Source organism: Schistocerca gregaria, chromosome 2 (genome assembly GCF_023897955.1).
Source record: "Schistocerca gregaria isolate iqSchGreg1 chromosome 2, iqSchGreg1.2, whole genome shotgun sequence".
In the NCBI taxonomy this organism is placed as follows: Eukaryota; Metazoa; Arthropoda; class Insecta; order Orthoptera; family Acrididae; genus Schistocerca; species Schistocerca gregaria.
In genome coordinates, this window is record NC_064921.1 from 927231951 (window position 1) to 927246371 (window position 14421).

Consider the following 14421-nt stretch of genomic DNA (forward strand, 5'->3'; position numbering starts at 1 on the left):
GAAAAAAGAACACATTGACACTGGTGTGTAAGACCCACCATACTTGCTCCGGACACTGCGAGAGGGCTGTACAAGCAATGATCACACGCACGGCACAGCGGACACACCAGGAACCGCGGTGTTGGCCGTCGAATGGCGCTAGCTGTGGAGCATTTGTGCACCGCCGCCGTCAGTGTCAGCCAGTTTGCCGTGGCATACGGAGCTCCATCACAGTCTTTAACACTGGTAGCATGCCGCGACAGCGTTGATGTGAACCGTATGTGCAGTTGACGGACTTTGAGCGAGGGCATATAGTGGGCATGCGGGAGGCCGGGTGGACGTACCGCCGAATTGCTCAACACGTGGGGCGTGAGGTCTCCACAGTACATCGATGTTGTCGCCAGTGGTCGGCGGAAGGTGCACGTGCCCGTCGACCTGGGACCGGACCGCAGCAACGCACGGATGCACGCCAAGACCGTAGGATCCTACGCAGTGCCGTAAGGGACCGCACCGCCACTTCCCAGCAAATTGAGTCAGTACCTGGTGCCTCAGAACCACTTGTGCTGTTGATGTGTCAATGTAATCATTTCATGTACTCCATATGCACCGTTACACCAATAAATCTTGAGTGAAGTAGAAACCTCTAAAAGTGTATACTAACATCTTTCCGGCATTTTATAAGTTTTAAATTTCACTTCGTAATCTCACTTCAAACTCTAGCGTACCTCTGGAAGTTATGTCTCTTTACTGATGTAATAACTGAATCAGCTTCCTCTTTGCTTGTTTCCTGTAGCTCAAAACATCAGATTTCAAACAGTATCAATAAAATTTTGTTTGGATTTGCTGACCATTGATAAGAAATTGTTGTTAAATATTTTGCACAACTCTGGTGCATCTCTAACAGGGTCATTCTCACATAAAAGAGATTTAATTTGCTCAGCATGAATATTCTGCCGTGTTACCTCTTTCACATTTGACCATTTAGTTTTAATTTTGGTCTGAGAGCTTCCCATTGTCTCAGTGTAAAGCATCGTTTTAGCCTCTTTGATGATGTTCCTCAGCACTTTGTATCATTTTTTTAGTGAAATTATGTTACGAGGGTCTAAATGTCCTTCCTGTTATGACACTAAACTAAATTCCGTCCGTACAGGCCTTGGAGGCTCAACGGTACCGTACGACCGCTGGGTTGTTCTCAGCCCACATGCGTCACTGGATGCGGATATGAAGGGACATGTGGTCAGCACACCGCCCTCCCAGCCGTTGTCAGTTTTCGTGACCGGAGCCACTACCGCCGCATCAAGTAGCTCCTCAATTGGACGCACAAGGTCGGAGTGCACCCCAGCGTTCGGTAGACCAGACAGTCAAACATCCAATTGTTAGCCAATCCCAACAGCGTTTAACTTCGGTGATCTGATTGGAACCAGTGTTACCATTGCGACAAGGCCGTTGTCTCCTATGATGAATTATCCCCCGTTTTCTCCTACAAGATGTCGTAATACAGTTAGTTATCCAAATCTGTCACTCATTAGTACTGCATATCTACCCGCAAGCCGAAAATACAGTGAAATGTTTTTATATGACAGTTGATTATTTACAATTTCATCATCTTGCTGCTTCACTTGCATCACTGGTCTAATGGTGGAGCTGTTGAGTGACATTACAATGTCAAGAAGCAAGATGAAGAAATTGTAAGTGATCAACTGTCATATGAAAACCTTTCACAGTATTTTCGTAACACATAACTGAAGCAAATCTATCTACGTCCGATACAGGCTGTAATATACATAGTCAACAACAAAGAAGAAAACCAGCAGAAGACATCACTGGTTTCGATTTCTAGATATACACTGCCCCCCTTCCTTCTCTCCAAATGCCACACCAGCTGCTACATTAAAAAATTGAAAAACAATGGACAAAGTGTTCTAGACTAACGTAGTTTAAGACTGTTTATTTTTAAGTAACATTTCTCGATGTATGTATGTATTAACGTTTTCAAATGAACGGAACAAGTTCGAAACGCGTTGCATTATGTCAGATTAAGCATAAAATAAAATAAAAAGTGACTGGTAGCAGAAACTTGAAATAAATAATTACTCCTTCTTAGATGAGGCATAGTACAATGCCTTAAAAATCAACCCATGTTTTTTTAAAGAACATCGTATTCGCCGTTGGCTATACGAGTTAATTATTTGACGTCTGCAGTTTCAGCCTTTGGGCCATTTTCAGTAGTAGTGCGAAAGATTTTGCTTCAGCACATGTCTGACATTAAAATCCCCCCCCCCACCCCCACATGTGTACAAGTCATCTGATGTTACTGTATTTCTACGGTGCAAAGGCATATTCTCGGCGATAACATGTACACATCTCGGAGGATTTTTAAGTTTGACATGTGCTGAATCAAAATCTTTTGCAGTATCATTTGAAAATAGCACAAAGTCTGAAGCTGCAATTGTGAAATAAACTCAGTGTTCAACCGCAACGTCATGACCACCTACTTAATAGCCGAAATGTCCACCTTTGTCACGGATAACAGCAGCGACCTGTCGTCGTATCATGGATGCAATAAGACCTTCGTAGGTCGCAGGAGGGAGTTGGTACCACATTTGCGAACACAAGTCACATAATTCCCTTGAATTCCTGGGAGGGGGCGATGAGCTCTGACGCCACGTTCACTCACATCTCAGATGTATTCGACCGGGTTCAGATCTGGCGAAGTAGAGTCCAGAACTACAATCAAAAACTCGTCACCGTGTTCCTCGAATTGAATCATATTCCTTGGCTTGTGATACGGTGCATTGTCTTGTTGAGAAATGCCATTGCCGTCGGGAAACAAGATCGCCACGAAGGGGTGTATGTTGCCAACAAACTGCACGATACTCCTTGGCTGTCTTGATGCCTAGCACGAGCTCCTCTGGACCCATGGACGCCCACGTGAAAGCACAATGCAGCCGCCGCCAGCTAGTCTCCGTCTCGCAGTACAGGTGCCGAGGTGCTGTATCCATGGAAGAGAACGGATTCGCTCCCTACTATCGGCATTATGAAGGAGGTATCGGTATTCATCAGGCCATGCAACACTCTGCCACTGCACCAACCTCCAATGCCGATGGCTACTTGCCCAGTTCAGCCGTGGGTGCTGATGTCGTGGTGTTAAAATTGGCACATGCACGGGTCGTCGGCTGCTGAGGACCATTGTTAGGAGTGTTCGGTGCACTGTGTGTTCAGACAACTAGAATTCTGCTCAGCATTAAAGTCTGATATTAGTTCCACAACAGCTCGCTGCCTGTCCTGTTTTATCAGTCCGCCGAGCGTACGATGTCCGATATCTGTAATAAGTGGCAGCCGCTCAACCCCACGACGCCTAGATGTAGGGTCAACACAATCTGCCCACGGTCAAATTCAGGTAGATCGCATGCCTTCCTCATTCTACTCACAGACATCACGTCCACCGATACTATGCACCTTGCGTGTGTTTGACTAGCAGTAATTCCTCGACAAGCGACTCAGCTATCGCTTGGACCTGTTTATGCCGATAGCAGGTAGGTGGTCCTAATGTTCTGGATGATCGCTGTAAGTCCTACTGTCAATGGCGAATGTAATGTTCTTTAAAAAATTCTATATGTGTGTGATCCTCGACCATGAGAAGTTAACCAATGTTAGGTGCTATTTGTGAACGCGCAACCTGCTGCGTAATCTTTCCTTATTATCACAATCTAAATAGCGTTAATACTGCCTACTTCACCGATCGAGGCGGCGCAGTGGTTAGCACAATGGAGTCGCATTGAGGGGGACTACGGTTCAAACCCGCTCTGGTCATTCTGATTTAATTTTCTGTGAGTTCCCTAAATAGCTTCAGGAAAATGCCAGGATGGTTCCTTTGAAAGGGCATTGCCGACTTCTTTCACCATCCTTCCCTAATACAATGGGACCGATGACTTCGTTGTTCAGACCCATCTTCCATATCCACCAACCAACTACCTAATTTATATCTTCTTCTTCTTGTTTCTTCTTTTGGTGTTCAGTTCAGGTTAATTTGCAGCAGAGCGCCATTCCTGTCTTCTGTCTGACTTCCTTTTTATTTCCACACATGTGTTACACCAGACGTCATTCATGATCAATTTCATGGTCGCCCCCGGCCGATTCCTTCCCTCAATAGCTCCTTCTACTATTGTTCCAATGATGTTGTTGTGTCGTATGATGTACCCTATAAGTGTGTCACTTCTTGTTTGGATGAGCCTCCACAGACATCTGGTTTCCTGTACTCTTCTAAGCTCAAAAAAAAGGTTCAAATGGCTCTGAGCACTATGGGACTTAACATCTGTGGTCATCAGTCCCCTAGAACTTAGAACTACTTAAACCTAACTAACCTAAGGACATCACACAACACCCAGCCATCACGAGGCAGAGAAAATCCCTGACCCCGCCGGAAATCGAACTCTTCTAAGCACCTCTTCATTAGTTACTTTGTCTCTCCAGCTGATCTTCGTCATCCTTCTCCAGCGCCTTTAGCCGTCTTCTCTTTTCTCTCCCCACTGTCAAAGTTTCACATCCATATAGAGCCACACTCCAAACGAAAGCTTCCATGACACGTTCGTTCCATTATTTTAAGACTGATGTCCTTTTTGGCGAGTAAGTTCCTCCTCCAATTAAATGCAATTTTGGCCTTTTGTATTCTGCTCCCAATTTCTTTCAGACTTCTGTCATCCCTTATGATTTTGCTTCCCAGGTAAGTAAATTTGTCTATCACTTCCAGCTTCTCTTTTCCAATTGTCATTTTCAGAGGTTCATATTCTGCTCCTGTACTGCACTCCATCACTTTAGTCTTTTTTTTGTTTATTCTCATTCCATACTGATTGCATAGAATCCTTTCCATTGTTCTCAGCACTTCCTCTACATCTTCTCTTGTCTCCGTGACTATAGCAATATCATCTGCATAACGTAGCATGTCTATCTTCTGCCCATTAATTTTGATCCCCACCTCAGCAATTTCTCGAACTTGGTCTATAGCTTCCTGGATGTAAGCATTGAATTGAGAGGAGAGAGAGCACATCCTTGTCTTATCCCTTTTCTAATATTTGCTTCCTGTTCCTGGTGACAGTTCCTAATCACTGACACCTCATTCTTATATAAACTGAGTATCACACGGATGTCTTTGTCCTTCATTCCACTTTTCCTCAACACTCTGAACATCTCTTGCCAGATAACGTTATCAAGAGCCATTTCCAGGCCTTCAAAGGCAATATAAATTGGTTTATTTTTCTGTAATTACTTTTGGATAAGGAATCTAAATTCCAGAATCGCATCTCTTGTTCCCAATTCCATTCTGAAACCAAACCGATCTTCACTCAGCATATCCTGTACCTTCTCTTCTATGCTCTTCAGAATTATTTTTATGAGACTTTTTGATGTATGTGATATTAGGCTTCAAGTTCGGTACTGTTCACATTTTGTATCTGCTGCCTTCTTTGGTATAGGAACAATGATTCATTTCCGGAAGTCAGTCGTTATCTCTCCTGTGTTACAGACGGACCTCGTAAGTTTAAGCAGCATTGTGTTCATGCTGTCACCAGCATTCTTTATTACTTCTGCAGGGATATCATCAATACGTAGTGCTTTCTTGTCCCGTAGATTCTTTAGAGCTTAGTCAAATTCTTCTTGCAGAATGTCATCTTTGTCTACTTGCTCTTCTCTTCCCATTACTTCTCCGCAGGCATACAACTCCTCCAAGTATTCTTTCCATCTCTTCACCATGTCTTCAGCCAACATCCTTTAACCTCTTTATTTTCTATTGTGCCTGCGAGTGTTGTTTTACCTTTGTTAAAAAATTTATTTGCTCTCCTGTAGGCTAAATCAGTTCTTCCTTTTTGCATATTTTCTTCCACTTCGCTGCACATTTCCTCAAAAAAATTTTCTTTTGCTTTCCTAGCTTTCCTATTGACTGAATTCCTTAGTCTTCTGTATTCAGCTTTCCCTTGTTCATAATTTGCATTTCTGTATAATCTCCTGTTTCCCAGAAGTACAATAATATCTTCTGCAATCCATTTCCTCTTGTTTTTTATTTTAGTTTTTCCAACTATCTTTTCTGCTCATTTTTATATTCCAGATTTAATTTGATCCCAGTCTCCATTTACTCCACCACTTAGAAAATTTTTAGCTGAGTTGTGTATTTCGTGAGCATAGCGCATTACCAGTTCCTCAGTTCCCAGTTGTTCTAGTTCACATTTAAGTTTTACTGGATTCTTCTTCAAACATTTGAAAGTGAATGAACTTTTCATCAGGACCAGGTTATGGTCCTGTCTATGTCTGCAGATGGATAGCTCCTGCTTTCTTTTACCGGTTCCTAAAACGTGCTTTCACTAGAATGTAATTAGTTCTCTCCTCAGGTCTCCAGGGGCCTTCCATGTGTATCTTCTTCGTTTGTGATGTTGGAAAAGTGTGTTCGCGACAACTAATTGGTGCCTCGAGCAGAACTCGATTAGTCGATCTCCTCTTCCATTTCATCTTCCAAGTCCATACTTGCCAGCAATTCCTTCCTCCGCCTCTTCACCTACAATCGCATTCCAGTCTCCCATGACAATTAGGTTTTCATTTCCCTCAACGTTTCTCATAGCATTACTTATTTCTTCGTATATTTCGTCAACTACTGCATCTTCTTCTTTGGATAATGGCATGTATATTTGTATTATCACAGTGTCCTTTGGTTTAGTTTCAAGTTTAACTAGTATTATTCTAGAGTTGTATTGCACATATCCCTTGACTCGTGAGCCATAGTTTTTCCTCAAAATTATTACAACTCCACCCGTTCCTGGTCTATCGTGGTCAGTTCCAGTGTGAATGACTCTGTATTCTCCAGACCAGAAATCACCTGACTGGGGCCGTCTCATCTCACATATGCGTAGGATATCGATTTCCAGACGTTACATTTCAAGTTTTAGATGTTCTAGTTTACTACACGGAAGCAGTGTTCTCACATTTCAACTTGCTATGTTAAAATTGGGATTCTTTTCCTTCACCTTTTCTGTATCTTTTGTAGTCCCCACACAGATATCCGATTCGGGGACTATTTTATCTCCGGAAAATTTTACAGAAGATACTGCGTGAAGAGTTTGACAGAACACTGAAAAGCCTGAGTCGAAACAAGGCCCCGGGAGTAGACAACATTCCAGAACTACTGACAGCCTTGGGAGAGCCAGTCATGACAAAACTCTACCATCTGGTGAGCAAGATGTATGAGAGAGCCGAAATACCCTCAGACTTCAAGAAGAATATAATAATTCCAATCCCAAAGAAAGCAGGTGTTGACAGATGTGAAAATTACAGAACTATCAGTCTAATAAGTCACAGCTGCAAAATACTAACACGAATTCTTTCCAGACGAATGGAAAAACTGGTAGAAGCGGACCTCTGGGAGGATCAGTTTAGATTCCGTAGAAATGTTGGAACAATTGAGTGAATACTAACCTTACGACTTATCTTACAAGAAAGATTAAGAAAAGGCAAACCTACGTTTCTAGCATTTATAGACTTAGAGAAAGCTTTTGACAATGTTAACTGGAATACTCTCTTTCAAATTCTGAAGGTGGCAGGGGTAAAATACTGGGAGCGAAAGGCTATTTACAATTTGTACAGAAACCAGATGGCAGTTATAAGAGTCGAGTGGCATGAAAGGGAAGCAGTGGTTGGGAAGGGAGTGAGACAGGGTTGTAGACTCTCCCCGATATTATTCAATCTGTATATTGAGGAAGCAGTAAAGGAAACAAAAGAAAATTTCGGAGTAGGTATTAAAATTCATGGAGAAGAAATAAAAACTTTGGGGTTCGCCGATGACATTGTAATTCTGTCAGATACAGCAAAGGACTTGGAAGAGCAGTTGAACGGAATGGACAGTGTCTTGAAAGGTGGATATAAGATGAACATCAACAAAGGAAAAACAAGGATAATGGAATGCAGTCAAATTAAATCGGGTGATGCTGAGGGAATTAGATTAGGAAATGAGACACTTAAAGTAGTAAAGGAGTTTGCTGTTTAGGGAGTAAACTAACTGATGATGGTCGAAGTAGAGAGGATATAAAATGTAGACTGGCAATGGCAAAAAAAAGCGATTCTGAAGAAGAGAAATTTGTTAACATCGAGTATAGATTTAAGTGTCAGGAAATCGTTTCTGAAAGTATTTGGAAGTGAAACATGAACGATAAATAGTTTGGACAAGAAGAGAATAGAAGCTTTCGAAATGTGGTGCTACAGAAGAATGCTGAAGATTCGATGGGTAGATCACATAACTAATGAGTAGATATAGAATAGAATTGGGGAGAAGAGGAGTTTGTGGCACAACTTGACAAGATGAAGGGACCGGTTGGTAGGACATGTTCTGAGGCATCAAGGGATCACAAATTTAGCATTGGAGGGCAGTGTGGAGGGTAAAAATCGTAGAGGGGGACGAAGAGATGAATACAGTTCAGGAGGATGTAGGTTGTAGTAAGTACTGGGAGATGAAGAAGCTTGCACAGGATAGAGTAGCCTGGAGAGCTGCATCAAACCAGTCTCAGGACTGAAGACCACAACAACAACTGGCATGGTTTTTTGCTGATGCTTGGGATAAACGTAGTTCTTTAATGTGGTGGCTTCCCGTTGCCTTCCACCTCATATGCGGTTGACCATCAGCTGGTTCTTCAGCCTTTGGAAATGATTTCTCATTTCCAAGGCAAAAGGGTGCCCTGCCCAGCAAATGCTGGGGTGATGACTTATCCCGGTCACCCCTCGGTCCCTGTCTACGTTAGACATCACATGAAGTGACGTTGCCCACTCACTACGGCGTGGAGGTTGGATCAGGAGTTTCTCTTCATCGGGTAAGCTACTTTATGTGGCTGCGCTGAAATGCTAATGATTTGTGTAGCCAGCCCGAGCCATTTGGACTTTTGCACCTTTGTGTTACAGTTTTAACGGACAGCAGCGTACATTAAAGAGTCCTACATACTGCACATGATAAATACAAATGGGTGATCCAAAAGTTTAGACACAATTTCTCGATTCATGTTTACTAACCACCTCAGCGACTTCATGTCTGCAGATCCACCTGCAAACTGGGTAAACAGCATACTTTTCGTTGAACAGGCTTACCAAAGCCTGCAGACGGGCTATGAGTGTTGCAGTGAACTCATCCTAGTGGCATTGTCTCTAATGAAGTGGAAGTCAGCGGTGACTTTCAAGCTTTTTTCTCCTTCCTTGGCACAGTCATTACTGTCAGGAAGAAAGCGTAGCTGCTTACCTTTCTGCGTGTCCGATACCTTCCCGTTGCACTCCACATCGTACGTGCTGAAACAATTGAAATTACAGATTAAATTTTCCTTTCTTCATTAATTTCACACTTACTATATCTATCGTGCAATCAATTTTCAATAAATCTTAAGTATCCTTATAGATCAGTTTAATAAATACGACTTGATTCGAAAGTTAATGTAATAGATACATTTAAACAGTAAGACAAGCGACTAAGTACCAAGAAAATTACATATGTGTTACGGATTCCAGTGACCCCGACGCACCGAATTTTTCCACGTAGTCACCATTTCTATGAAATTTTGATACAGTTAACAAGCATTTACTAAAAGTCTGCTAATATTTCTACCATCTGGGATTCCAATTGGCTGTCAATTGTAGGAACTCTCGTAAAATGCCAGCGGTCTCAAATGCGAAGTTATTGGTATCAGATGGTTTATCATAAACTTACCGTTGGAAGTTAGGTATTTTGTCACTTTGTTCGGGTTGCAGTAAACGGAAACAAAATTATCTGAACGAAGATCATTTCTTGAATTCGGCAATCATTATTGGCATTTTCCAGTTTGGAATAGCCTCAGTGGTCACGTAATACATCTATAGTGGTTATTAACTATACGTGCAAAGCATTCGTCTCCGTAAAATAATTGGCAAACAACAATTCTCATAAATAATTAGAAAACGTCATAGCTATCTGCCAAGAGCTGCTAATAAATACTTATTACAACTGGTTTTAGTACTCAGACCATCATCAAGTATCCTATGCCGTCGGTGACGACACATAAAAGGTACTTCAAATTTAGTATATTTCATATGAATTATATTTCATGTTTACAGTTAAATATGACATGCAGTTCATGTGCCCTCTTCCTGCCGCGCGTAATTAGCCGAGAGGTCTAAACCACTGCTGTCATGGACTGTGCGGCTGATCCCGGCGGAGGTTCGAGTCCTGCCTCGGGCATGGTTGTGTGTGATGTCCTTAGGTTACTTAGGTTTAAGTAGTTCTGAGTTCTAGGGGACTGATGACCTCAGATGTTAAGTTCCATAGTGCTCATAGCCATTTGAACCATTTGGTAACTTTCAACTGAAGAAGAAATCCAACCTGTCCCAGAGTCATCCTTTTCTTTCTCCAAAACTTATGAGTTCATGTGTCTGAAACAAATCAGATTGGTTAGAGACCTTCTAAGGTTGTTCTACGCTCCTTCGCATTTTCTGCAAGCACTTGAGGTCTATTCTTGAAATAACCGTATCACATATCTCAGGACCTTTCAGTTACCAGATATTGTCCATTTGAATAGCTAACTCCTCGTACTTCGTCAGTTCTCCAACTGTTTCTGATTTTCATACAGTCTTACCTAATTCTCGTACTATAAGAGCGTGATGCGGTTGTCGTTATTAGAGTTCATTCAACAGCACAAACGATTCAAGACCAAACTGACCACAGAAGTGAATATTAAGTCTTCCTATTACCCTGTTAATGAAAGCAATTGCGTTAATCTCATCTTTGAGGCGCAGACTAGCCACGCGTGTGTTGATCATTGTTTCCAAACAGTAGATGGAATTCCGACACATTCTGTGAACATCTAAAGCCTGAAGTAACCAATAAAGGCCAATTGAATCAAAAGCCTTGCCGTAGTCAACGTAACAGATACGCAATTTTCATATCTTAATCTGTACCTGTTCGGTAATTAGTTTAGGTTAACAACACAAAACCCCTTGTGGAACCCATCTGTTCATCTTAAGCTTTATCTTTTTTATTTTTCATTTTCTTTTTTATTAGAATTGTTATTACTTTCACTGAGTGTAGATTTTATTTTTTGAAATCCTGTAAACAGTTTGGACACAACATAAAGACTTCTTATTGGGAAGTTATTGTATTATTATTATTTTACCATCTTTATATTTCCCAATCGAAATTATATTGTGAAATACAGTCACACCTATTCTTTGTTCCTTCCAGCTTCCGAGAAGGTAGCTGGGTGACTTAACAGTTTTTATAATACTTTACGCAAGACACTGAACAGTACTGTATTATGTATTTCATTGTCTTTACTACATCCTGGGATTGCAGACAGAGCGCTCTTCGCGTTATCTGATATTGATTCCAGAGCGCCAATGATGACGGGATGATATTAGTTTTATTACTATTATTATTGTGTTTTTAACAACATTATAAATACCGTCATGAATGTAATTCAGTCCGATCGTCCCACAAACACTAATTTCAGAAGGATATGTGAAGGACTCCTAGTTATCTGTAACTGAGGGCCTCATGACCTTACATTTATCAGGGAAAATCCAGTGAAAGTAAAAATGCTACGTAGAGAACATAAAATACTAAAATGTCTACAACGATGAAACTGATAGTGCAGGCGTATCAGAAACAACGAAGTATTTGATCTTTGTCCGTTCTGTTGACTCGAGACTCAACAAATACAAAAGGTTACACTACCAAATTTATCTCCTGATTTTTTGTGTTATGCATCTACAGCTACGTCTATTTATCCAGTACGCAAGATACTGTTCAGTCTCATGCTGAAATTGTATCTGTTCTCTACGCCGCCAGAAATATTCGGTGTGAGGCAAATGGTGCATGATGTAGAAGTATTTTACCCCCTGCTTTCCTATCCCATTTCTAAATTACATGTGGGACCTACGATAGTTCTGGGTATGAATTCTCATGAATACCAGGCACGGAGAATGTCGGAATAAGTATCACATTTCTTGCTTCACACTGGAACGTACCGTCTCAGAATATAAGTAGGGGAGAGCGTTGTGCACTTAGCAGACTTTTGGCCCTACTCACCCGTGTAACACAAGTTTAATATGGTTTCTTATTTAATTTGTAAACGATGTCAATCACTTTCTGTGTGCTGCATTCTTTTTCTGAAATTACAAAATTTACTCTGCGAAATTAAGGTTTTTTCCAAATGAGAAAACTTGTTCGAAGGTACTACTTGGTCATGTAGCTAGGAACAAATATTCTATTGAAATTTTAAAATTTTGCAGTACAGAGAATCTTTTCAGTTCCGTATTTAATATTCTAACTTTTACACTATTACTTTACTACATACCTATATTCAATAAGAGAAATCAGATTAAGTAGAAGTATTACCAAAACCCATTTATAAGTTAAATACAGGGTGGTCTATTGACCGTGACCGGGCCAAATATCTCACGAAATAAGCGTCAAAGGAAACAACTACAAAGAACGAAGTTTGTCTAGCTTGAAGGGGGAAACCGTATGGCGCTATGGTTGGCCCGCTAGATGGCGCTGCCATACGTCAAACGGATATCAACTGCGTTTTTTAAAATACGAACCCCCATTTTTTTATACATATGCGTGTAGTACGTAAAGAGATATAAATGTTTTAGGTGGACCACTATTTTCAGTTTGTGATAGATGGCACTGTCATAGTCACAAACATTCTTCCTTTATTTCTTTTGCTACTGCCTTTATCCCACATTGAGCGCAGGGTCGGCAGGGTTAATTACGGATTTGGCATGGTGAATTTGAAGGGGTGGCCAGATAGTGGTCGATCGCTCGTTAACAGCACCATAGATCGCCGACGATTTTCCTCTACCAGTCTGCAACACTAAATACGAAGTTCAGCGTGGACTTGGATTATAGCGAGCTTCGTTTCCCGCACTTCGCCCAGCATCCCCACGCATATACATCTCTTCAAGCGAGGAATTACTTCAAATGTCCCCAGTTCTAGGACGGCAGCTCCAGCTCCGGTCAGAAATTACAGCACCATCTCCAGCGACAGTAAAAACGCGTCTGGAGCGCGGCCAGTATGTGCGAGCGAGCGTAGTTCTACCGCCGTCGCTCCTATGTGCGAGGCAGCCCTTTCCTGTCGCCTTGGCCCGTTACGGCCGCGAATAAATTTAGTAATATTTCAGTCGTTTTCCGGCCTAACATATTGATTTTATCTGGAGCACTGAGAATTCGGAACGCGCGGGGCTCTGCCGACAGCAACGCTGCACAGATGGCAGCACGTGTTGTGGGCCGGAACACCGGTCGCCTCAGCGTGGAAGGAACTAACTACAGATGCCTGCTAAACATCGCCGTTTAGGTCCTGTGATACATCCGCAGTAAAGAGATGAAAGAAGGTGGATGTTGTAAATGTAATCCTGAGTGCCACTATTAATTAAGCCCAAGCATCCACAGTAGCAAAAACGTTTCCCTACTACGGTCTCTTAAAGGTGGTTGATTTGCACACATGCAAATAAACACTTATCTGACAGTGCAGTACTACAACAAAAATGTGGCGACACATTAAGAAACAAAAAATAACATACATTGAGAGTATGTTACAAAACGGTACTTGACTGTAATAGTATTTTATGCTTGGCTCTTGATGTCCTACACCTAATACAGTGATATCTAAAACAATTTTGTTACGTCCTGGCATTTCTTCATCCTGTCACTATAACTGAATATAATACTGCAGACACTTTTAGTTGCTTTACGTTCTTCATAAATAGCGACTGCTAAGTCGGAAGGCAGTCTTCACAGAACTGTACTGAGAGAGCTGCTTGCGCTAACTTGAACTGTCTAACGGCTGGTTCGTAACTAAGTCTGCAGCACGTGGGGTTTGGTGAGTTTCGACGAAGGATCTGCATGCCTGTCACCACAATCCGGAAATGGAGTATTCCACGGTTGACAGCGCACCCTAGGCCGGCTGTCCACACTGGCAGTCTACATGAAGTGTGTCCATAATTCAAGTTTAACAACGCTGTAGAAAGACGTCAGAATGACTTCAAGTTTGAACAGCCTATTATTGAACCAAAAGCTATCGAAAATTTTACTAACAGTTGGCGGTGTAAGATCGGCTACAAATGACAGTTCCATCGCAGTACGTCTATGATTTGAGTTGCACATTACACCATCCGTACTGATCAAAGTGGGTGACTGTACAAGTTCGGCAATCAACAGTTATTGCAATTTTACTTAGGTAAGCGCATCCACCACGGCAAGGTCGCACAGCGTCGGAAGAAAAATACGTTTTTGCCTAAAACTGCATAAAAAGCTAAATGACCTCGGTTTCAAATTGTCGTGAAACTGCCGCAAGACATGTTCAATATGCTGTTCGCCTCTCTCGTAGCGTTTACCAGTGACGATAGAGATAACAGGACCCGCAGGACTCTTTTCCTCGAAAAAATATGGCC

General features: G+C 41.8%; 1 protein-coding gene across 1 annotated transcript in view; it reads right to left on the bottom strand.

Annotated features, from left to right (window-relative positions):
* Positions 1-14421, bottom strand: part of LOC126335355 (sialin-like) — a 429162-nt gene that overhangs the window by 150061 nt on the left and 264680 nt on the right. Inside the window, exon 3 of the mRNA XM_049998542.1 lies at positions 9242-9288. Coding sequence (XP_049854499.1) covers positions 9242-9288 — 47 coding nt within the window. The remainder of the gene's footprint in view (positions 1-9241; positions 9289-14421) is intronic.